General features: G+C 52.2%; 1 protein-coding gene across 8 annotated transcripts in view; it reads right to left on the bottom strand.

Moving 5' to 3' along the window:
• Positions 1 to 25,491, bottom strand: part of RAP1GAP2 (RAP1 GTPase activating protein 2) — a 445,551-nt gene that overhangs the window by 306,440 nt on the left and 113,620 nt on the right. For all 8 annotated transcript variants that reach the window (XM_033423226.2, XM_033423229.2, XM_049702100.1 and 5 more), the window contains one exon: positions 24,790 to 24,874. In XM_033423226.2, coding sequence (XP_033279117.1) covers positions 24,790 to 24,874 — 85 coding nt within the window. The remainder of the gene's footprint in view (positions 1 to 24,789; positions 24,875 to 25,491) is intronic.

The following is a 25,491-nucleotide window of genomic DNA, read 5'->3' as shown; positions in this document are numbered from 1 at the left end:
GCTTTATAAGCTGTAAAGCACTGTACCAACCTACAGTGTAAACAGCAGGAAGAGGAGACGATAGGCACCCTCCGCGGTTATGAGAGACACCAGCAGACCCTGTGTGTGTTTGCAAGAGGCTCTGTAAGCGTGTGGCTGCCCTGGCATTGCTGCTTCCAAGCTGTCCCTACCTTGGAACCACTAGACCCCAGCCCAGCACTGGTCAAGAAGTCACGGTGTGCACACCATGGAGGTTCTCCAAGCCAGGCTCTGGGGTGCCCGTTGGCAGAGTTTCTGCTTCTGATCCAGTCTGTGGCCTGAAATTTCCAGTCTTCCAACAAAGTTGGGCTCAGCTTCAGGCCTGAGCCTCACCGTGGGGGGACTGGAAAAAGAGCCTATGAACCTCATCAGGTTATTTGAAATAAACCTTGCTGGGTCTGCAACAGGGTGAACTGGAGGGTTAGGCACCCTGGGGGCAGCAACAGCCTCCACAAAGGCTTGGTGACAGAAAAGTGAGGAGGAGGTGAGTCTGGCTTTGGTCTCACCAGTGGCCATACCTGTGGCCCAGGCAAGAGGCCCAGGTCCCCCTGCTTGCAACTGTCCAGAGGAATAGGAAATAAAGCAACACTGAGGCTGAGAAGGTAGGACCAAAGAGCAGTGTTGGCCTCCCAGAAAATTCTCTGCTTCACTCCCAGCCCCCTTGTCCCTGAAATGCAATGGCTGGTGCTCCACAGCTGTGTCTCTCCTAACTGGCATGGGTGGGTGGGTGTCTAGCTGAGTGTCAGAGGCACGGTTCCTTCCCTCCATCACACCTTGGTGGCCCTTGCTCCCCAGGCAAGGTTCCTGCATAGCCAGCATCCTTCCGACTTATCCTCGCACATTACTGCACTTCCTTCCCCTCTCCCTCTCCCTTTCCCTCCCAATTCTACCCACTTTCCTGCTGGCTCTTTGAGGGTAGAAACTGCAGCCATGCTACCAGCGCACCTGGACCCTGGGTTTGCAGCAAGAGCAGCAGAAGCCCAGCCACCACCTCTCCACCTCTCCCTCCACAAAACAAGTTTTAAGAACCAAAGAATATGAATGTGTGTGTATATGTGTGTGTGTGTGTGTGTATCTGAATTACTTTGCTGTACACGTGAAACTAACACAATATTGTAAATCAACTATACGTCAATGAAAAAAATAAAATAACCAAGCACTAAGGACCCTGGGACCGATTAGCCTCCTCCCCTAATCCTGGCCCTGATGTGTGCCTGGGAGAGAAAAGAAGCCGCAGAAGTTCCTGGGTTTGCCACTCACAGAGAACCCATCACAGAACGAATGTGGAACCTGGCGCCCCCCAGCAGACCCTGATCCTCTTCCTTGATCCCAGAAGCTGCCCAAGCCTCCCCCTCCAGGTGCCCCCACCCATAGGAGTGTCCCTGTCCTCCTGGCAGAGTCTAGTGTCATCTCAGGGACCCATGAACATACCCGGCTACCGCTGGGGAGATGTCCTCATGGTGCCAGTCACGTGGCTGTGATCGGGGCTCAGCTGACTCATCTCCAGAACAAACATTCATCCTATTCTCACTACCCAGCTCACCCCTAGGGCAGTTTGGGCAAGACTGAGTGAGTGTAAGGACGCAACCTCACACATTTCTAAAGTAGGAGGTACCACGTACCAAGACATAGCATGTACCAACATACCTTCTCCACGGGCCTCTACCTTCTCTGTGCCTCAGTTTCCACACTCATCACGGAGTATGCAAGGTAGCCGCTCTCCCTTCCCCTACATCAGGGCTGAGCTGTCGCCCCAGAGAGATCACTAGGTGCCCTATGGCCAGCAGCAAGCTGTCTGCTGCTCCCAACACCCTCCTGCCTACGAAATGTCCCAAAGGCACCACTTCTATTACAAGATGAAGAAAAACAAAGCTCCCCACCCCCCATGCCCGCATCAGCACTGTTAGTAAGTGGCAAAAACAAGGTTTAGAGATGATCTGAGTCAGAATTTCAATGATCTGTGCTCGCCTCCACCCAGGACAATAGGTTACTGGGATTTCACTGGGGCCAGTCCCTTGCCTAGCACATAGCCGATTCTCACCAGATGTACCAGGCTGAGAACTGAATAAATCAATACATGCTTTGTGCTTGGCTCAGCAAAGGGCAGTATCAGAAAAAAGTCATGGGGAACTGGTAACTTCGGGGGCTCACGCTCCCGGATGTGCCTGGGAGATGCCATCTGAGGCCTCCCACCTCAGCCCTGGGCAGCCCCTAAAGGACCCCAACCTACCCCTCCCCAGATGGCAGGAGATGGCAGGAGGAAGGACGCAGCGGTTTTCACTTGAGACTATCCTTCAGGAAGGGGATGTTTGCAAATCGCAGGTTCTTTTCCTTCCCCATCTTCTAGTTAATGATCACCTAAATAAATGCTTCGGTCCCAAGTGATTCTAACAGTGGGTCCCCGAGCTCCAACAGCCTAATTATACATACACAGCACGGGGGACTGTGACGCTGAACAGCCCTCTTCCCCATAAACCATATGTCAACTAACACGACTGCCCTGCCCCCTTTCGCCAGCTGGGGCTGATGAACGGGGGTGCTGGGGCAAATGCAGGCCCTCACAAGGTCTGGGGTAGGGCCGTTGGGCTGCCTGTCCCAAGCCAAGCTATCCTGGCTGGGGAAGCATTCGGGGGCAAACACTCCCACCAACGCAGAGTCCCACAGCACCCACCTCCGAACAGTCCCCCCAAAGGCACGATGGTACAACAAAGAGCTACCCAGACATTCACATTCACCCCACGTAAACACTCACGCAAACACACACACCTAGTCCTCGGGGGGCTTATGGGCCACCAAGGCAAGGACCGTTAGCCAGCTGCACACGCCCTCCTGCTATAAACAGCTATCATCTCTTGCTGTTTGCAATCTGCCTGCCCAGTGGTCCCCTCCTCAAAAGCAGGCAGACAACAAAGGAGGCGCGCAGAGGGAAGGAGGCACGAAGTTAGAGACCTCAGCCTGCTTCTCACAATCCGTCCCTTTTCCACCAAAAGAGATCCGTGCGTCCAGTAGACACTTTTTAAAAATTTATTTAGTTAGTTTTGGCTGCGTTGGGTCTTTGCTGCTGCGCGCAGGCTTTCTCTAGTTGCGGCAGGCGTGGGCTACTCTTCGTTGCGGTGCGCGGGCTTCTCATTGCGGTGGCTTCTCTTGTTGCGGAGCACGGGCTCTAGAGCGCAGGCTCAGTAGTTGTGGCGCACGGGCTTAGCTGTTCCGCGGCATGTGGGATCTTCCCGGAGCAGGGCTTGAATCCATGTTCCCTGCATTGGCAGGTGGATTCTTAACCACTGTGCCACCAGGGAAGTCCCCAGTAGACATTTTGGAAGTGGTGCTGGTGCCTGGCTCAGAGAGCTCGTGTCACCTTTCAGACCTTCCCTGAAGCTGTAGGCTGGGCAGGACTGAAACAGCAGAGGAGCCTGTGAGGCTGGGAACACGGGACACATTCTGACCCAGGCCTGGTCTCCCCTAAGGAGGTCTCCAGGGACACCCGAGTGGGGAGGATGAAAGTGGGCACAGTGGTGGGGCTCCAGCTCCTGGCAGCCTGACCCCCTGGGTCTGCCCAGATGGCTTAGCAGGCAGCTGGTGGGCTTGTCACTGCTCCCCAGTTCCCCCCAGCCTACCGTCTGGTGTTGATGGTATAAGCCACAAGGGGGCCAGGTGAGCCATATGGAAGTTCCAGACCCACAGGTGGAGATCCAGGTAGTTCCCTGCTATGTGGATGGATGCGGCCAAGACAGATGATTGCAAAGCAGATCTATCTCAAGAGAGCTCTGGCCTCTTCCAGTCCCAGACTCATTTCCAGGCTCCTTTCAGCTCCCCAAAGGGCAGGTGGCATGCTCTGGTCCCAAGACACAGCCCCGTTTACACTGAATTGGGAGTTCCTTTGGCCACATGGCTATGCAGAGGGAAGGGTGAGTTGGAGCCCAGGGAGTGACCAGTCTGAAAGGGCCACCAGGAGGTGAAATCATGACCCTGCTCTCCCAGGCCTAAAGGGTAAGCCATGCAGAAGGAAGATGCATTCGTGATTTTAGCTGAACCTACATGGCTCAGGCTGGGCACTCGCCCTCATGACCATCCCCTCCTAGAACCACCAAGCAGTCTGGATCTGTTCTGCCCAAGGAAACTGTGTGCCGAGCTGTGAAGGAAGCCTGGTGCCTTCGAGGAGCAGGGTGGTCATGGGGTCCTAGCTACCAGGAGGGTAGCCTGACTGTACACATGGGAGACCCCACCTCCAGCTGGAGCAGACAGAGTCACGGTCTTCCTACGCTTGGCCACTCTGGTCAGCTGCGGAATTCTGCACACCTTAAGCAACAGAGTCTTCCTGCCTCCATCAGTCGATAAATCTGGCCCCGCAGCTCCCCTAAAATTGCTCTTGTCAAGGTCACCAGTGACCTCCACGTTGCCAAATCCCAGAAGAACTTCTCCCCTCATTTTCATCCCCTAGCACCACTTCCTCCTCCCTGCAGCGTTCTGGGGTTTCCTTCAGCTCTCCTCGCAGGTTCCTGCCTCTGTAGAGACCCTCAAGGCTCAGCCTGGGACCTTCCCTCATCTCTGTCTCTGCTGCCTTCCCAGGGTACCCCTCCATTCCCCTGAATTTAATTCCATCTCCATGCTGCTTCCCCTACATGAATATCTCCAACCTTGACCTCTCCTTGGACCTCCAAATTAGCAGCTCCAAATGCATACTTGAGTTTTACACTTTGCTGTCTCACGGGGATCTCAAACTTGGCATGTCCAAAATAGAGTCCCTGATCTTCCATCCTGAACCTGTCTCCCCGCAGGCTCCTCCTCAGAAAAATGGGACCCAAACCCACCCATTGCTCAAGTCTCATCTAGGATGATGAGACATCTAGATTCCTCCCTTTCCGTCACCTCCTAGGTCCAATCCACCACAACCTCCTGTCGTCTCGCCTTCCTCACCATAACCCTAATCCATCCATTTCTCTCCATCTCCACTGCCAACACCCTCCCGGGTTCAAGCCCCCTTCGCTTTTTGCCCGGACTAGAGCCACAGCCTCCCATCTGGGCTCCCACCTTCCCCTTCTGCTGATCTATAGCCCATTCTCCACGTGGCAGCCAGAGATGAATCACATCACTCTGCTGATCAGGACCCTTCCCAAGACCCACAGGCCTGGATGCTTTGCCTCTCGGCAACCTCCCGCCTCGCTCACCCTACTCCAGCTGCACAGGCCTCCTTTCTGTTCTTCCAAAGCACAGACACACAAATAACAAGGACCTACTGTACAGCACGGGGAGCTATATTCAGTATCTTGTAATAACCTACAATGGAAAAGAATCTGAAAAAGAACATATCCAGGACTTCCCTGGTGGCGCAATGGTTAAGAATCCGCCTGCCAATTCAGGGGACACGGATTCGAGCCCGGTCCGGGAAGATCCCACATGCCGCGGAGCAACTAAGCCCGTGCGCCACAGCTACTGAGCCTGCGCTCTAGAGCCCGTGAGCCACAACTACGGAGCCCGCGTGCCACAACCACTGAAGCCCATGCGCCTAGAGCCTGTGCTCCGCAACAAGAGAAGCCACCGCAATGAGAAGCCCAGGCGCCGCAAGGAAGAGTAGCCCCCACTCGCCACAACTAGAGAAAGGCCGCGAGCAGCATCGAAGACCCAACACAGCCAAAAATAAAATTAAAAAAAATAAAAAGAATATATATATATATATATATATACACACACACACACACACACACATACATACAGGGTTGGCCAAAAAGCTCGTTCGGGTTTTTCTGTAACATCTTACGGAAAAACCCAAACGAACTTTTTGGCCAACCCCATATTTATGTATAACTGAATCACTGTGCTGTACACCTGAAACTAACACAACACTGTAAATCAACTATACTTCAATAAAAAGAAGAAAAGAAGGAAAAAAAAAGAACAGATTGTTCCCTGCCTCGGTGCCTTTGCACTTGTTATATCTGGCACCCAGACACACCCCCAGCTCTTCACACGGCCATTCCTTCTCACCTTTCAGGGCTCAGCTAAAATGTTACCTCCTCCAGGCCTTCCTTGAGCCCCCTGGCAAAGCCATTTCTCCCTGCCACAGACACAATATTCTCAAATAGCACCCTCGAAATGATGCCCCTCCCCAAACACCATGTTTGTGTCTCTCTTCGGGGCACTGATCAGAAGCTACTGTTGTCTGATGGCTTTCTTAACTACCGTCCGTCTCCCTCACTGGACAGTAAGCTCCGTGTCCACAGGAATCGCGTCTGCCGGCTTCCCTGCTGTGTCCCCAGGCCCTAAAGCGGTCCTTAATCCATGGCAGGTGACCAATAAATACTAGCCAAGTAAAGGAAGGGATTTCACTGGAACTTCCACGTGTAAGGTGTTCTTGTGCAGGAGACCAAGCAATACAAACTCCTGCTGGAGGAGTTCAGGGAAGGCTTCATGGCGGAGGTGGCATCCAAGCTGCACCTTTGAGTGAGGAGATTTAGAAAGAAGGAGGGAGGCTGCGGGGTGGGGGCTGAGGAAGAAGCCCAAGCAACGGAAGAGGAGCAAGCACGAAGCACATACCAGCCTCGCTGGCTGTAGACCACCCACTGCTGTCAAATGATCCCTGCCGGGAATGACCTTACTAGGACACCACCCCAGGGTCTCCCCAACCAAGTGCCAGGAGATGCCCCAAGCAGCCATTTGTGCACCTCTAGCTAAGAGGATGCTGGCCTACTTTCCCACCCCACACAGAGAGGGTGAGTCTGCCCACCTACCCCATATCCCACAGCTGCTGGGACCCATGCGCCTCCTCAGGAGAGAAGGGAGCTGCCTGGGAACAAGCCCTGTGATGCTTGGCACCCTGCAAGTGGTCTCTGGGCCTCAACCAGCATAATGACTTTCCTTTTAGCGGGACCAAGTCTTGCCTGCGAAGTACCTTTGTGGGAATGAGAACAGGGCACCCCTCTGGGTGAACCAACTGGAAAAAGGCATCCTTCCCTCTCGTCAGACAGCCCCTCACAAGATACCCAGTTGGCCAGCAGATTGCCGATGTCAGCCCCCACTCATCCCTGATGTTGGGTGCCCCGTGTGGTCCATGCCTTCCACGGGGGCCTGGCCCACCATAGCGATCTCTTTGCAGTTCAAGGCAGAATCTGGAGCAGCGGCCCCCAGATCCCCGTGCCCTCAACGCTCCATCCCAGCAGAGGAGTCCAGGCTACGCCAGGGTGTCCCAGGAGTCTTGCCCAGGTGACCAGGGCGACAGTCGTCATGGGGCTGAAGCTGTAACTCGCCCACCCCTGCCCGTCCCTCACAACAGCGGATGGCCGATTCCCAGAAGAGACCATCTGGGTCTTGGTGATGCCTCACCCCCAACACACACACACACTCACGGAGCAAGGAGAATTAGAGATTATCGGTGCGCTGTAAGGCCCTGCTCGAGTGTTTACCCTCCCGGGGATATTAAATTTTAAACGTGTGTGCCTGTTTACTCTCCCTGCCAGAGCCTTGCTGGCTACCCCGTAGCCAGGCAACACTATCTGACCTGGGGGACCAGGAGGGGGACTTTCCATGCCAGGCAGGTCGCCTGGGGAGGGTTATCTAAGCACGGCTAGTCTCCGCACAATGAAGTACCTCTCTTGCCTCCCACTCCTTCCCCCCCTCAGCCCCCAGGTGACCTCACGCCCACAACACACAGTCCGCTCTAACAGCAAGAAGCAGAGGGTGGTCCTGCGACGGAAGTGGTGACACTTTGGAATGGGATCTGTTAGAAGCAGATCACTGGGATTTGGTGTCATTATCAACCTCGTGGCCAGCTTTGCTGTTTCCCTGCCAGCCAAGCTGAGAGCCAGCAGGCTGAACCTGCAAGAAGAAAGGTTCAGGCTAGAAGGGAGGAAGATGAACACGTATGAACGGAGACAGGCCACGGCACCTCCTTCCAAGGGAAGACTGGACAACGCCAAATCAGGGCTGGAAGCTCACGTGTGTCATTTTTTTCCTCCATGAGGGGTTATCTTTCCACCTGGATGGGAGATCGGCAAGTTGCTGACTGAAGGTAACAAAATCAAGGTCACATCTCAGCTCTGGATTGACGACGTGAGCACTGTGTGACCTTCTTTTCTCCGTGGAAAAGTTTAGGGACATGTGACATGCCTACCCTCCGAACCCCATGGTCAGGGGAGGACACTTAAAATCATATAATCAGTCATGGGCTCACAAAGCAATGAAATCAGGCAAGCAAATTATCAGTCATAGGATCCCACGGATGGAAGACCTACTGTGTGCTGGGCCTCTAGGGTTTCCACTAGGGGTAAAAAAAATCTCCCCCATTTTACAGATAAGGAACCCAGTTCTGACAAGACCCAGCCTCTCCTACTGAAACATGAAGGTGGCCTGAGCTAGTCACAGCTGAATAACACCCACCTACAAAAGACGTTCTTGTCCTTAATCCTCAGAACCTGTGAATATGTGAGGTTAAATGGTGACAGAGGGAATTAAGGTTGCTGATCAGCTGGCCCTGAGGTGAGCGGAGGGTCCTGGATTACCCAAGTAGGCCCAATATAAACAAAAGAGTCCTTATAATAGAAGGCAGAAGAGAGAGAATGAGAGCGATGGCAGTGTGGGAAGGACCTGGCCCAATCAATGTTGCTGCCTTTGAAGATGGTGGAATGGGGCTGGGAGTCGAGGAATGCAGGTGGCCTTCCAGAAGCTGGAAAAGGCAACGAAATAAATTCTCTCCTAGAGCCCCCAGAAGGAATGCGTCCCCGTGGACACCTCGATTTTAACCCAGTGAGACCCACTGCAGACTTCTGACCTCCAGAACGCTAAGACGATAAATCTGTGTTGTCTTAAGCTACTACGCTTGTCATCATCTGTTTCGGCAGCCATGAGACACTAATACAGACCTCTCGACAGATATAAGTCCAATGTAACCACGGGCAGGAAGGAACTCTGACACTCTAGCACCACGCCCCTGCTCTGCAGAACTGAAATGTTCTGAGACACATAGTCACAGTCCGGGATGAACGTTTTTTGTTTTTTTTTTTTTTGCGGTACGCGGGCCTCTCACTGCTGTGGCCTCTCCCGTTGCGGAGCACAGGCTCTGGACGCACAGGCTCAGCGGCCATGGCTCACGGGCCCAGCCGCTCCGCGGCACGTGGGATCTTCCCGGACCGGGGCACGAACCCGCGTCGCCTGCATCGGCAGGCGGACTCTCAACCACTGCACCACCAGGGAAGCCCGAACGTTATTTTGATGTTTTGATAACTGCCTTGAAGCTCTTTGCTGATCTTCAGGAAACCAGGTGTGGATTCCTGACCTTCACTAGGCCTGGGATCCACAAGCAAGGAGAAAGGCTGCCCAGGAGATGACAGAGGACCATGCCATGCCAGCAGGACCTGGGACCCCGCCTGTCCATGACAACTCAGGCGGGACCGATGACCTGGGAGGCCTGGGTTTCAAGGTTCCCACCTCCGCTGCCAGCACTAACCTCAGGTACCCCCAGGCTCTGGATCTGTGGCTCAGCTTTGCTCTTGGGGTGACAAGGCCCATCCCTGACACTTACTGAATCCTCCCAGGCTTTGGAGACCCACCTTCCCGCTCTTCAGATCTCACCATGGTTCCTGACCTGCTTTCTCCTTCACTATTCTAATGTTTGAGGGACCCACTCTCCCCCCACCCCAGACCCCAGGACGCATCCCCTCATGGGGAAGTGACAGGGAGAGGATCTTCCAAGGATTTTCTGCTTTTCTGAGCATACCCAGGCCACCCTTGCTTCCACACCCAAGCAGGGACCACCAGACCACTCAGTGGAGGTCATGTCCCTTCTTGGGTCACTCTCCGAGATGGTTTCTGGGGCTTGGCCTCCTCGCAGCCATCATACCCTCAAAGGGTGGACATCACGTCTTCCCAGTTCAACAAAGGGCCATCAAGCATGAGGAGACGGAGCTACACAAGGCGTAGCTCCTGTCTCCTACATCTCACAGCCTGGCTCTCCCGACCACGGAATAACCACCCCAAAGGGACCCTCAAATGCTGTCCTGAAACCCAACTGGACATCCACAAGGCAGCGATGCTGGGAGCCATCGGGGGTCCAGTGGATTTTCAGAATCATCATCTCTGGGGCGAGATGCAATGCTGGTCTCCTCTGAGCCCAGGCCACCCACCAGGGTGAGTCCCTGGGAAGGGAAAACTCTAGAAACAGTAGCAGAGCATCTGGAAAAGGTCCTAAACCTGGATGCCCTTAGACACAGGGAGGATATAAGGCAAAATAGTTGGAGAGAGCACATCCCTCCCAATAGTACGGAAATTCATTTTTTAATACCATGTTGGTCAAACAAAGCGTATCTGACGGCAAACTGGGCCCAGGCCTACCAGCTAGCGAACCTCAAAGAAGCAAACCCAGCCCATCCACCTGACCTCCTTCATCCCCTTCCTGCCTGTTTCCACCTGCTTTCCCTCCTTCCCTCGCCTCTTCCCTCCCCTCCCCCCTCCTATTTCCCCTCTCCCCAGTCCCTCCTCTTTTCCCCTTCCACAGCAGATGACGCCACCAGGCCACCCACCCCTCACTCCTGGCTTCCCATTTAGAGCCAACCAGCCATCACATTAACATCTGACATTTCAGAAGCTTCTCGGTCCTGCTGCCAAATCAAATCAGCTCAGCTGTGTCATTTGCTAGCAAACCCAATTCACTCCCGCAACAGGTTCTGCTTAATTTCCACGTGGACCTGGGCTGGAGCTCTTGAAAGGCTCCCCTCCACCTCTCCACATACCTGGAGATGCAGACCCTGGCAGCCCAGGCTGCTGGTAAGGGCATGGCAGTTTCCCTCAAAAGGAGCGAGCCACGCTGTTCATAGACTGCACTACCGCTCCTCCAAAATCTCCTGGTTCTCATATCCCAAAGAAGGGAGCCAAACACTATGTATAAAGTGGAAATAATTTATTTAAAAAAAAATTAATGTCACCACCCTCAAAGATTTGTTTGGGGACTTCCCTGGTGGCACAGTGGTTGAGAATCTGCCTGCCAATGCAGGGGACACAGGTTCAAGCCCTGGTCCGGGAAGATCCCACATGGCCGTGGAGCAACTAAGCCCGTGCACCACCACTACTGAGCCTGCGCTCTAGAGCCTGTGAGCCACAACTACTGAGCCTGCATGCCACAACTACTGAAGCCCACGCGCCTAGAGCCCGTGCTCCGCAACAAGAGAAGCCACCGCAATGAGCAGCCCGCGCACCGCAACGAAGAGTAGCCCCCGCTCACCACAACTACAGAAAGCCCACACGCAGCAACGAAGACCCAACACAGCCAAAAAAAAAAAAACCAAAAATTTGTCCGTATTTTTTTAATAAAATAATTTAATAGAATAATTTACCTCATCTTTAGAGGACTCTTACAGGGGTTACTATCTCTTCTGGAGCAGAAAAATTTATCTAAACTTCAGTGATTCCTTCTGAGCCACCTGGTTTTCTCTTCACTAATTAAATGCAAGTAAAATCGAATTTAACTCTTTTTTATTACAAATGAGCACAAATGGTACAATCCCATTTATTTATTTATTTATTGCAATTTCTTTTTTTTTTTAACATCTTTATTGGAGTATAATTGCTTTACAATGCTGTGTTAGTTTCCGCTTTATAACAAAGTGAATCAGTTATACATACACATATGTTCCCATATCTCTTCCCTCTTGCGTCTCCCTCCCACCCTCCCTATCCCACCCCTCTAGGTGGTCCCAAAGCACCAAGCTGATTTCCCTGTGCTATGCGGCTGCTTCCCACTAGCTATCGATTTTACATTTGGTAGTCTATATATGTCCATGCCACTCTCTCACTTTGAGAGGGTGTGGAGAAATGGGAACCCTCTTGCACGGTTGGTGGGAATGTAAATTGATACAGACACTATGGAGAACAGTATGGAGGTTCCTTAAAAAACTAAAAATAGAACTACCATACGACCCAGCAATCCCACTACTGGGCATATACCCTAAGAAAACCAGAATTCAAAAAGAGTCATGTACCACAATGTTCATTGCAGCTCTATTTACAATAGCCAGGACATGGAAGCAACCTAAGTGTCCATCGACGGATGAATGGATAAAGAAGATGCGGCACGTATATACAATGGACTATTACTCAGCCACAAAAAGAAACGAAATGAGTTATTTGTAGTGAGGTGGATGGACCTAGAGTCTGTCATACAGAGTGAAGTAACTCAGATCCCATTTATTTATGCCTCTGTCTGTGTGCATGACACCGAGATGTCCCGAGGCTTAGCAAATGGTAATGATGAATATGGCTGGATGGTGGGATTATTACTAGAGTTTTGTTTTGGATTTTTTTACTTTATACTTTACAATTGCTTACATTTTTTTATAAGAAGCATGTAACACTTTATTTAAAATAGGGTGTGGGGTGAGGGGTTACTGTTCACTTGCAAAAAAATATATATCTTATAAAATTTCTCCAAGATGGGGCTTCCCTGGTAGCACAGTGGTTAAGAATCCGCCTGCCAATGCAGGGGACATGGGTTCGAGCCCTGGTCCAGGAAGATCCCACATGCCCCGGAGCAACTAAGGCCATGCACCACAACTACTGAGCCTGTGCTCTAGAGCCCGCGAGCCACAACTACTGAGCCCGCGTGCCACAAGTACTGAAGCCCACGTGCCTAGAGCCTGTGCTCCGCAACAAGAGAAGCCACCACAGTGAGAAGTGCGCGCACTGCAACGAAGAGTAGCCCCGGCTCGCCACAACTAGAGAAAGCCCGGGTGCAGCAACGAAGACCCAACGCAGCCAAAAATAAATAAATAAATAAATTTATTAAAAAAGGAAAAATTCTCCAAGAAAATACTGGGCTTTTTTCGTTCAATGCCACATTCTCAAGGCTGGATCAATTGATGAGAATTCATAAATCACCTGTTATGAGTATGTCTTAAGCACCGACCACTAAGTGTTTATGAAGCACCTGCTCTGGGCCCCTTATGTCCCAGGCCCTGTGACAACAAGGATAGGAGAACATGTCCTGTCCCCTCGGGCGATGGAGCTGGGGCTGCACTGGGCCAGTTCCTCCCAGCCCTGCTCCAGCAACACTCTGCCCCATCACACACATACACACACCTGCAGTCACACCTGAATGACCTCCAACTACACAAAAGTAAGCAGGTGCTGGCATAGCTTCTGGGCCTCACCAGCCTCCCATCGGGGGCTCCTGAAAGAGGGCCGCTCACACCCTATCGTGGGTTAAATGGTGCCCCCCAAAAAAGATATGTCCACCCAAGAATCTGTGAATGTGACCCGATTTGGAAAAAACGGTCTTTGCAGGCATAATTAAGCATCTTGAGATGAGAGCCAGGTGGATCCAGGTGGGCCCTAAATCCTTATAAGAGACCCACAGGCCCAGGGAGACGAGAAGGCCATGTGAAGACGGAGGCAGAGTGGAATCATGCAGCCCCAAACCACAGGAAGGCCTATAGCCACCTACACGCCTACAGCAAGAAGCAAGGATCTGCCTCCTCTAGTGCCTTTGGAGGGAGCGCAGCGCTGCCGACACCTTGATTTCAGACTTCTAGCCTCCAGAACCGTGAGAGAATACATTTCTGTTGTCTTAAGCCACGAAGTTTGTGGTAATTTGTTACAGTGGCCCCAGGAAATGAACAGACACCCTAAGGCCTGAAACACCATCTCCTCACTCATCCAAGAACCGGGAATCTACTAGGGGTCCAGGGGAAAAAAGCCAACAGGAGGGGGACACACAGGAGGTACCTACGGGAGTCATAGTGCAGGGGTGACTCCCTCCAGGAACAAACACAAAACCCACTGTCCACCGTCCCACAAAGCACCAGACACACCGGGCTTGAGTGTCAGGTCAATGACACGACCCCTAAGCATGCATGGGGTGGGGATGCGAGGCGGGGCATGGAATCTGGCAGGACCCCACTCCAGAGCCGGTCTCAGTGCAGAAGTGTCTATGGCAGCCAGAAGAGGAGTGGGATAATCAATGAAACCACCACACAAGTATTTAGCTCACTGCCCACGATAAAAACCACGCGTATCCATCACATACCAATATAACACCCGTGTGGCGTTATATCGGTATGAAGCCCTTGCCCACCCGCTTCCTCCTGTAATCCTCACAGCAACCCTACGGGGTGGGCTTAGTCCCACAAATGAAGGAACTGAGGTTCCTAGGAGATGACCGAACTGCACAATATCACACAGTTGTTACTAAGGCCCAGGGCCAGGCCCAGGCTCTGTGTGCCAGACCCAGCGTTGTCCATCGGGGAAGGCAGGACCAAAACAAGCAGGGATGTTGTAAACTAGAGGCTAAGTTATGGGGTAGGACAGCTGCCAGGCCTTCAAAGGCAGGTGGCATGACTAGGGCTACAGCAGCACGCGAAGCATCCCCAAGGAGACGCCCTGAATGCCAAGTGCTCTATCAGGGCACAAGGTCAGTATCTGTCTAGAAATATAGACTCGTTTCAATACTAGCCGCAGGCAAAAGGAATTAGGAAGGAACCTTCTGATGGGGACAAACAGATTATAAAATGCATTCCAAGGCCAACCCCGGGACACTCCATGGCCTTGAATTATCCAGATCTCCGCTCAGTCCAATCCCAAAATCCTTCATGAGGACAATGGCCTTACAGTTTCTCCCTATCACCATGGGGACCCACCTGGTCTGTGAACACTGATTAGCTCAGGGCAGCCTGACTTCAAGTGATGGGAACATGATCCAGAGGGATGCTTCCTCCCTAAAGACCCCTCCCCGAGGTCCATCTGAGTTTGTTGGGCAGGATCTTTGGTTTGGGCCTTTTTCCAATACCCTTACTGTCATCCATACTTATCAGGCAGCGTTTGGGGTCTGGTACACAGGGCTCAAGTGGGGCCAATCACACAAAATGCAATTTCAATTTTTGTTCATTGGTTACGGAGAGGCACCTCAGTCCTGGGTATCAGGCAGGGCATCAGGGAGTCCTGAGGAGGAACTATCTTAGCAATAGAAAAATCAGTGCACTTCCTTCCAGACCTTCCCTCCGAGCATTGCTGTTCTCTGGAGGAATAATAAGTACGAACATTTCTGCAGCACACGCCACGTGCTCTAAGTGATAAACGTACATCATCTCTATTAATCCCCGTTACAACCACACGTGGCAGGTACTCTCATATCCCTACTCTACAAATGAGGGAACTGAGGCCCAGAGACGGTCCACAGCTAGGAAACGGCAAAGCCTTACACCAGGCAAGCTGGCTCCAGAAACTGTGTTCTTAGCTCCTACTCCATACGTGTCACCTTTCTGAGAAAGAGCCTCAGAGGGATCTGGGTCCAGGTCAAAGGAACTGGATTAACCTCCCTGATGGGGGAGACCATGTGGCCTGTCAGAAGGAAAGGGAGATGGGCTGGAGAATCAAAGGAGAGAGGCAGGGTTCCCAGAGAGACCATTCTGGAAGCCCAGCTGGCCTGTTCTCCTGAAACAAAGGAGAGAAGGAATCAGGCCCTAGTGAGCTGGATGCCTAGGCCTAAGCCTGGGGTTTGGGCCGCATTAGCAATTGCTAGGAGGCAGGGCGCCCCCCGGGGCCTCCAGTTCAGAAGGCTCCATGGGAACAGGCAAAGGACTCTCCCGTGCTGGTGGCTCCCAGTTCCCTAGAGAGAAGCCCTCTGTATGTTTCTCAAGGGCAAGAACTACATCGTCATCAACATCATCACCATCAACACCACCATCATCATCATCACCATCATCACCGTCATCACCATCATAACTATCATCATTATTATCACAACCACTTACTGAGCCCCCACTATGTGTTAAGCACCCCACTAGCTGCGTCACGGTTTACCTCATTACTCCTCACACCCGCTCCTCCAGGTGGCCATTGTCCTCATTCTACAGGGGAAGAAACCGGAGGTCAGGGAGATTAAGTAACACGCTCACATGACCCATGGAAAGCAGTCCGGAGTGTGGTTAAGACAGCACAGGCTTCCGAGCCACACAGACAGACCTGAGTCCAAATCCTGGCCCTGCCCTCACCAGCTGTGGGACATGGAGCAAACAACTTAACCTCTTCCGCCAAGTTCAATCAGAGATGCCAGAAGCAATTCATCTCAAGTGTCGGCTCAAATGACTAGCGGTGGCTACCTGCAGGGCTTTGTTGGAGAGGACTCTGAAGCCACATCTAAACTCATGGGCAAGGGTGCCATGATCATTACTAACATCCGCCATAGGGGCAGAAGGCTGGTGGGCTGGCACGAGTGTCACACATTTGCCAGCCCTGAACTGGAGAAACATCATGGCTTACAGAGACAACCATACACGTGCATGAGTGCATGTATATAGCCAGCGGATTTTTGACTAAGGTACCAAAGCAACCCTAAGTCTTTTCAATGACTGGATATCCATATGGGAATAAATGGACCTAGATACCTGTACCATCAGGCCACTCAAGATGGCTACTCTCTTGCTCACTATACATCCCCCTGCTCAACTGGTCCCTGCCTCACCTACACCCTACTCACCTGACAGACTTTCCCTCTTAGTCATAGAGCCTAATCAGTAAATGCCTACATACTTGTCCCCCACTCCTACCCAGCTAGTTCTAGTCCTTAGATCAGAACACCTCCACCATGATAGCGTATCAAAGGGGCAAAGGGGCGGTGAAGGACGTGCTCCCCTGCTGGTTTCCCTGGTAACCAATGAGCCAACCTGATGTCAATTCCCACTATAACGGGTATCCTCCCTCTCCCCTCCAGTAGTGAAGACTGCTGCCCTGTCCTGCCCTCGTCTGCCTCACACAGTACGGTGTCACTCCAGGACCTTGCTTCAGACATGTAAGATCCCCTGTCCATTAAACCATCGATGTCTCTGTCACTGACCCTGGGCTCTTCCTTCTCGAGGCTTTCTGTCTCGAGGCTGGGCAAGTATAAGGCTTGCTGCCCAACAATGCCTATATCATGCCACACAATTAAATTAAATTGAGATGGATCTTAGATCTATAGCTCAAACTAGACAGCTTCTAGAAGAAAATATGGAAGAAAATCTTTGTGATATGGAATAAGCAAAGAAAGCTACAGACACAAAATGAAAAAAAAGTCCATAAATTGGACATCATCAAAATTAAAACTTCTGTTCATCAAAGACGCTGTTAAGACAAGGAATGAGCTTGTATCTAGAATATGTAAAGAATGCCTACAGGAAGACAAATAACTCAATTTTAAAGGGGGAGGAGGGACAAAGGAACTGTAAGAATGGTCCACAAGCATATGAGAAAGTGTTCAATGTCATTAGTCATCAGACAAATGCAAATTAAAGCCACAATGAAATATCCCTCCCTACACACCCACTCAAGTGGCTAAAATTAAATAGACTGACAATGGCAAACGTTGACAAGGATGTGAAGCAGTCAGAGCTCTCATAACACTGCTGGTAGGGACATAAAGTGGTACAACCACCTGGCTAAAAGTTTGGCGGTTTGATATAAAGTTAAACATTCACCTCCCCTTTGACCCAGCCATTTCCCTCTAGGTATTTACCTAAGAGAAATGAAAACACATGTCCAAAACAAAACAAAACTTATACCAGAATATTCGGAGCATTTGGTTATTCATTATAGCTCAAAACTGGAAACAAGCCAAATGTCACTCAACAGGAAAATAAACAAACTGTGTTGTATTCATACAGTGGGCATAAAAAGGAACAAACTACTCATACACTCTACATCATGGGTGAATCTCACAGATATTATCCTGAGCTGGACACAAACAAGTACAGATTATGTGATTCCTTTTATCTTTTTTTTTTTTTTATCTAGTTCCCTGACCAGGGATCAAACTCGTGCCTCCCTCACTGGAAACAGAGTCTTAACCACTGGACCACCAGGGAAGTCCCCGTGACTCCTTTTAAATTCAGTTCTAGAACAGGCAAAACTAATTTACAGTGGAAAAAAAAATCAGAATACTGGTTGCTTCCCAAGGGGAGGGGGTTGGGATTGACTAGGCAGGGACATAGTGGAACATTCTGGGGGAAGAGAAAGGTCCTCTATCTGAATCAGAGTATGGGTCCCATGGGTGTATCCATTAATAAAAGTACACAGTCAAGATCTATGCATTTCAATGTATGTAAATTTTTAAAATCCGGTTACACCTAAAGTAATTTGCAAGAAGTGTAGGCTAGTTGGCCTTAAAACAATGAACAGATGCAGGGGACACGGGTTCGTGCCCCGGTCTGGGAAGATCCCACATGCCGCGGAGCGGCTGGGCCCGTAAGCCATGGCCGCTGAGCCTGCGCGTCCGGAGCCTGTGCTCCACAACAGGAGAGGCCACAACAGTGAGAGGCCCACGTACAGCAAAAAAAAACAATGAACAAATCAGGTACAATAGAGGGGTGGGTTCACGCAGGTGGAGCACACACAGACATCTCCCAGCTCTCGAAGCCTCCAAGGTGCCCCCCAACAGATGCAGAGCCAGATTAAGCTCCCCTCGCATCTGCACTGCCCTTGGGCTCCCCTGTCCACTGGGCTGTATGAAATCAGAGGCCTCCTGGGAAGTGGTTCCTGAGGAGATAGCATCTGGACCAGCGACATAAATAGGGTCTGCGTGGGGACCAGAGACAGCTCTCCTAGGAGCGCCAACAAGAAAGCCAGCTAAACCTCCTGCAGCGGTGGTCATGGGCCGCAACAAACGCTTGTCCCAACTGTCATGCCCCCAACTGCAGAGCTTTCTTGAAGAGGGGAAACCAAACCCCCTTGCTGGTGTCCTTGAGCCCTTCTTGCCTCTGCCCAAGAGGGGTCCCAACATCCTTCCCACAAACGCCTCCTCATCTCGTCCATACAAACTTGGTAGATGTGGCAGGGGCTGACACCCCCTCACTCAACCCTGACAGAGGCAGGTGGGTGATCTCTTTTCCCGGTGAGAACAGAAGACAGGGGCACAGGCAAAGTAAGAGATGGCATCGGGCCTGGGGCAGTGCTACAAGCTGGAAAGGAAACCCCAGCGCCTCCCCACCCAGAAAGTGGCTGGTGGGCAGTTCGGAAGCCTGGGAGGGTAGGAGGCCGAGACCCAGCACAGCTCTGTCCAAAGGGAATGAAGGGAGTGCAGAGAAGGCACCTCTGACCTCCACTTTCTTCCCCAACATGTGGGGACTTTGCACCTGCCTGACCCATCACTGAGGGTTTCGAGGGCATCGGTGAGTGATGGAGAGCAAAGGACCAAGGGGGCAAAGCAGGCATGAGACTCTCTGCTCCCCCCACAGCGGGCACCCCAGCCCTCCCTGTTCTCTTCGGAAAAGGAGAAGGTCTGGGGTGGAGGAGGCTGTCCTCAGACTGGCACAAAGAGGGATGGAGAAGGCTGAGAAAGGGTCACCTCCCAGCTGACCGGGCCAGCCCAGCCCTGGTGGGGCTCCAGAGACGAGTGTGACAATTCAGATCGAGGACACACCAAGTCCCAGCATCGCCACCTTCGAGAGAACGCCCCGTGCACTTACTGTGAGCTGGAAAAGAATCAGGAGGGTCAATCCCAACCCCTTCACGCCCAAAAGGCTGTTGTATGGTCGGTCCCAGGGGGTCACTCAACCCCCGTGCTTGCCACTAGGGTCCCTTCCAACTCCCCCACCCACCTCCCCATGAAGCCATCCTCACTCCTCCCCCCCCACTGAGATGACACACTGCAGCTTGTCACATGCTCAGCCATATGGTTTCTTCTGCTCGGTTAAGGCCCCCCGAAGACAGCAGGTTCTTTGAGGGATGAGGACGGCAGCCTCAGTTTGACCACATGGGGCCTAGCGCAATGCTGGGCACACACCCGCTCTCCTTGGTGCCTGGTGACCCATTTGGGCATGAAAACCAGATCATAAAAGATGTGGGAAAACAATTCACAGCATCCCCAGGGAGACAGCCCCAAACCCCTCTCCCAGCCCACCCTGCACCATCCACAGCTTGAATTCTGGTTGGGAACCGGGCTCTCATTCTGCCCATCTGCTCGGCGTCTCTTTGGTGGCTCTTCCTCAGGTTCATATTAGCGAGAAAAAAAAAATTCCCTTGAAAACCACAAACACAACGAGGTGGAGAAGGGGGCGCAAAGGATGAGTTGCAGCAGGCATGCCCGTGGGGGGCAGAGGCCTGGGGAGTGGGGGGCGCTTCTCGGGCTGGAGGCCAGCTTCTGCTCCAGCAGTCCCTTCCCAATGGGGGAAGCAACTAGAGGAGGTTGTCCCTGGTGTGTGGGGTGGGATGAGAGCATCTTATCCAAAATGGTTTGGGTCTTAGAACTGAACTTACTCTATGACTACAGGAGGAACACACCTATCTTCAATGGGACCTTGGCCAAGTCATTTCCCACCTCCTGGCCTCCAGCTTCCCTAAAAAGGAAATGGATCACCCATCCCTGACATTTTGTGACTCCCGAGCTACTCAATACCAAAGGGGTTTCACTGCCACCCCTAACCCGAGCCTGCACTGCCAAGGGAACCAAGTGAGACCCTCCTCCACTGCCCAGATGCTGGGAGGGAGGGGGGGCTGGTGGAACTCCAGGGCCAGTGACCCTGGAGAGATTCCAACCTCCACCCTCAGTGTCTCAGACCTCGATGTGCAGTAATAACCTGGGGAAGTTGGGAGGTATCAGCAAAGCAGAGGCCTAATCCCACCCTGGAGAGGACATCGCAGGCGGGAGCCCAGACCTGCACAGGTGACTCCACAGGTGAAAGTGATAGGGAAGGAGGGGGCTTCAGTCCACACCTTGAAGAACACATGTATTCAGGCTTTTTTTTTGGCCGCCCCATGCAGCATGCGAACTCCCCCGACCAGGGATCGAAACTGTGGCCTCTGCAGTGGAAGCGCGGAGATTAACCGCTGGACGACCAGGGAAGTCCCTGTATTCTGGCTTAATTTAGAAGAGTATTACCTGGAGAAAGAGGGTCTGCTGGGATAGGAGATTCAGACAAAACCAGAGGAGTGGAAGGGAAGTACCTGCTCCTCCAACCTGGATTCCAGAACGGTCAACACACCATAAACATCGACCAGAACTAGGAACCCACGGAACAGGACGCAGTCGCTGCCCTGAACTCAACGCAGGGACGCGTGGGCCTAACAACATGACTTGGTAAATGCAGTCCCGACACGGCTGCTCCCTCTGTGCTGAGCAGGCTGGGGAGAGGTAAATGAGCATCGTAGCTTTAAGTAGCCACCAGGACACTAAACCCAGAGGCCACCACGAGCTCCACATGTGGCCTCTCCACCGTAGTTGACACATCTGCCCATCCCTCTCACCATGTCCCCAGCCTCGTCCACACCAGCCTTTCCCTGGGAGGCCACCCCCGGAATCTCCCATCTTCCCACTCCATCCTCTCCCTGGAGAGTTCACCAACCCACCCACCCCTCCACCCCCAGCTTCAATTCCTATCTCTAACAAAAATGACTCCAGATTTTTATCTCCAGTCACACCCTTCTCTGAGCCTGGCCCCCAAGTACCCGGCTGTTCAATGACACCCCCATTGGTGCCTCAAGCATGTCCAACTCAGCACTTAGAACTTAAAGCCTCATCCTCCCTCCTGGGTCACCCCCTCTCAGAGAATGGCTGTATCGTTTATCCGGTTGATCCAAACCGGGGACCATTCTTGCTTCCTACCTCTCCCCAAATCCTCATATCTCACCAATCCACCTCCTGGGAGATCTCTGAGATCTGACCACTTCCAGGAGGTCACAGGCCCTTCAGAGTCAGTCCTCTCCCACTGGACTCCTGCAGTGGCCTCCCCACTCATCCCACTTCCACTCCGTTCCGTCCCACACATCCTCCATATGAGCCAGGGTGACTTTGCAGAAGTCCTGTCACCTTACTCCTCTGACTAAAATCTTCAATGACTTCGATGCCCCTAGTTAGGATAAAGCCCAAAATCTCAGGCAAAACTTCCAAGGGTCTGCCTCTTGGTCCCTAACTGTGAGTGCTCTAGCCATTCTTTTTTTTTTTTTTTTTTTTACATCTTTATTGGAGTATAATTGCTTTACAATGGTGTGTTAGTTTCTGCTTCATAACAAAGTGAATCAGTTATACATATACATATGTCCCATATCTCTTCCCTCTTGCATCTCCCTCCTCTAGCCATTCTTGTCCCTCGAGAATAAACTTCTCTCCTGCCTCAGGGAGGACGGAGCCTACAGCAGTGCTCCTGGAGCTGTAATGTACATGTGAATCACTAGGGAATGTCGGTAAAATGCAGATCCTGATTCAGCGGTCTGCAGCGAGGCCTGAGAGTCTGCATTTCTAAGGAGCTCCCCGATGAGGCAGGTGCAGCTGGTCTCTTGGCCTCACTCTGAGTGATAAGCATCTAGAACACTCTCCTCCACCTTGACTGCACTTCTGCTTCACTAAGTCCTACTCCACTCTCAGGGTTCAGCTTAAGCACCACTTCCTCAAAGCCCTCCCTGACCCTCTCCAAGGCTCGATTAGATCTCCCCTCCACAGACCTTATATTGTCTGAGCTACGCTGTGCTTCTCCTTTGGAACATTCATCACACCTAACTGTCCATCCCTCATTCTTGAAATTATTTTTTCAACTTTTGTCTCCATAGCTGGATGACAAACTCCAATAGGACAGGGATCATACTGCCTTGTTGCTACCAGGTGCCCAGCGCTCAGCACTAGACCTGGCACATGGTCAGCACATGTAGCAGAAAGTTGTTGGTCTTGCCTGCCCTGCATCCGTTTCCTCTTCCTCTCATCGTAGCATCTTCAATTTTCCTTTAAACCGCCACCCCTCCCCCATTATCCGTTCTTACAGTTTAGACCAGGGGTCCCCAGCCCCCGGGAGCCTGTTCGGAATCGGACCGCACAACAGGAGGTGAGTGGCAGGCGAAGCTTCATCTGTATTTACAGCTGCTTTCCATCGCTCGCATTACCACCTCCTGTCAGCATTATGGTGAGTTGTGTAATTATTTCATTATATATTACAATGTAATAATAATAGAAATAAAGTGCACGATAAATGAAATGCGCTTGAATCATCCCGAAACCATTCCACCCCCCGCATCCACGCCAGTCTGTGGAAAAATTGTCTTCTACGAAACCGGTGCCTGGTGCCAAAAAAGTCGGGGACCGCTGGTTTACAAGGTGGGCAAGAGACCCAGATCTGGCCAATCAGAGCCTTCCATCTCTGAGATAGACATGTGACCTAAGCCCAGCCAATGAGCTTCCTCCCTGGGACTTTTGTTAGAACTACTGGGGGAAAAATGATACTCTTCTTTCCACTGGAGTTACTTAGCAAGTAGGAGCTACTGTCTCCATCTGCCACCACAGAGCCAGAGCTTGACAAAGGATGAAACACAGAAGAGAAACGGTAAGAGACGGACTTCGTGGATGCAGCCGTGCCTGGAGTCTACACTTGCCATTACGAAGGCAATAGATTTTCTTTTATGCTTTAAGCCAAAGCGAGTTATGTTTCTGTCACTTGCCACCAAGAGTCCTGACTAACACAACATTCAAATAAATATTGGGTGTTGGGTAAATTAAATGAGCACATAAGTAAAGCCTGCCAAGAGAACTCAATGACTCCTCCTAGGAGACTTTCAGAATTCCTCCCTGCAAACTCCCGCCATCCATGAGCAAAGAGACAAGCATCCCACACCCAACTCTGCAGACCAAGGGACTAAAACTCAGAATGGCGACATGTCTCAGTAATACCCTGTGCAAACAAGCCACCCCAGCACCTGACTCGGAGGCCAGCACTGTGACTAGGCTGATGAAGGTGGTCTGGCTTTCAATGCCCCTGGGTACCCCACCAGGAGGAGAGCAGAGCTGTCTTCTAGGTCAGCCCTGCACCCTACCCACTCCTGCACTCCTAATTCAACCAGGACAGGCTCTGACTGCCATTCTGTGATATTCCCCCTCAGTTCTGTGTGTGATGGGCATTCAATGTGGGATGATAATGGGAAGATGGCTTTTATCTACCTCCTTTGAGGGTATCACTTTGCAACAGATTAGGTCAGGGAAGAGGGGGCACCACAGGGACTCCCAGGAAAGAGATACCTAATTATTTCCCTGTGAGTCACCTTGTAGCAGAACCCCAGGACCTCAGATGACTCAGGTGACATCTTCAGACCTAGTCCTCACCTGGCAAAGTGTGAGGGAGGTGCATTGCTGCCTAGGCAGGATTACTGGCTGAACCAAAGTCCTCCCTGAGGGCCAGCTCAGGCCCATGTGGCCACCCTGCCGGGAAGACTGAACAGTAAAGGGGGAGAGCTCGGTGTAGGGAGGATGCAGCCCCCTCAGGGTCCTGGGATGTAGTCTCCCAGGAGAGAGACGTGTGAATGAAGTGCTAATAGGGAAAGAATTACTGGCTCCCAGAACCTCCAAGGCAACTCTCCCACAGAGATTAGGGTGACAGGGCCAGCCCAGGAGGCCAGTCAGAGGCAGGTAGAGCAGCACACAAGTGCCATTCAAGTCCCAGGAGGGTCCCAGCCCACAGGACCCCTCCTTCCCCGCCCCCAGCCCCAGGCAGCCCTTCTGGGCAGTAGCCCCGTAAGGCTCCCAGCTGCATTCTGAGTGTCCCCACTTACTCCCGCCTGGGCCCCTTGTGCCGGAACCTACAGCTCCACAAGGCCTCTCGCTAATGACCAAGCATCCCGCCCACCCCATTCAGCCCCAGTCTGTTTCCTCACTGCCCCTTGACACCCCCGAATCTCACAATCACACTTTCCTCCTACACTGGTAATCTCAAGTGGACGCTGCCTTCAGAGGTGTGGAGACATTCCAAGGCCCCCATGGGGACAGAAGCAGCCAGGCCAGGGGCCAAAGCAACAGCACTTTGCCCCCGCGCACTTCCCCTCCCCACTTACCAGCCGGAAGCCTCTTACCTTCATGGTGGGAGGCGCAGTGAGAGGAGGGGACAGCGGCCGGTCTGGGAGGGTCACATCCGAGCTGTTGGCCAGCTCCTGCTTCCTGTTAGGCCACAGAACACAGAAGAGGTGAGTGGGGGCCTGTCTGCCCCTCCCCTCTCTCCTCTAACAGCAGCTGGGCTTAAGGACACAGTCTAACACATGCAGAAAATAGAGCCAGTGCGTTTCTTTGCCAGGATGTGCTCAAATCTTAGGCAGGGCTACTCCCAGTGTGGTTCCTGCACCACAGCATCACCCAGACACTTGTTAGAAATGCACATTCTCAGGTGCACACCAGACTCCCGGGTGATGGGGCCCAGGAATCTGTGTTTTAACAATCTCTCCAGGTGATTGTGATGCTGAGGTCTGAGAATCACAGGTCTAAAGAGATATAGGACTGGGAAGGAAAAGAAGGGGAGAGGGGTAAACATTTTCAGTTCCTCCTCCCTGGGGGGACCGCTTTGTCCCTAAACACACACACACACACACACACACACACACACACACACACACACACACATGCCCTGGTCAGACTTCGGGAAGACAGGGCTGCCTGCTGTGTATGCCGCAGGTGAAACTTATTTTAGTCCATGTGGGCTAGGACCGTGGAGAGGCAGCTAAACAGAGTTGTGTCACCATGACAACACGACTGCGACAAGTCCGCGGCTCTCACACACTCCC

This window comes from Orcinus orca, chromosome 19 (assembly GCF_937001465.1).
Source record: "Orcinus orca chromosome 19, mOrcOrc1.1, whole genome shotgun sequence".
Taxonomy (NCBI): Eukaryota; Metazoa; Chordata; class Mammalia; order Artiodactyla; family Delphinidae; genus Orcinus; species Orcinus orca.
The sequence above is the reverse complement of the archived record's forward strand: the minus strand, read 5'-3'. Positions and strand labels throughout refer to the sequence as shown.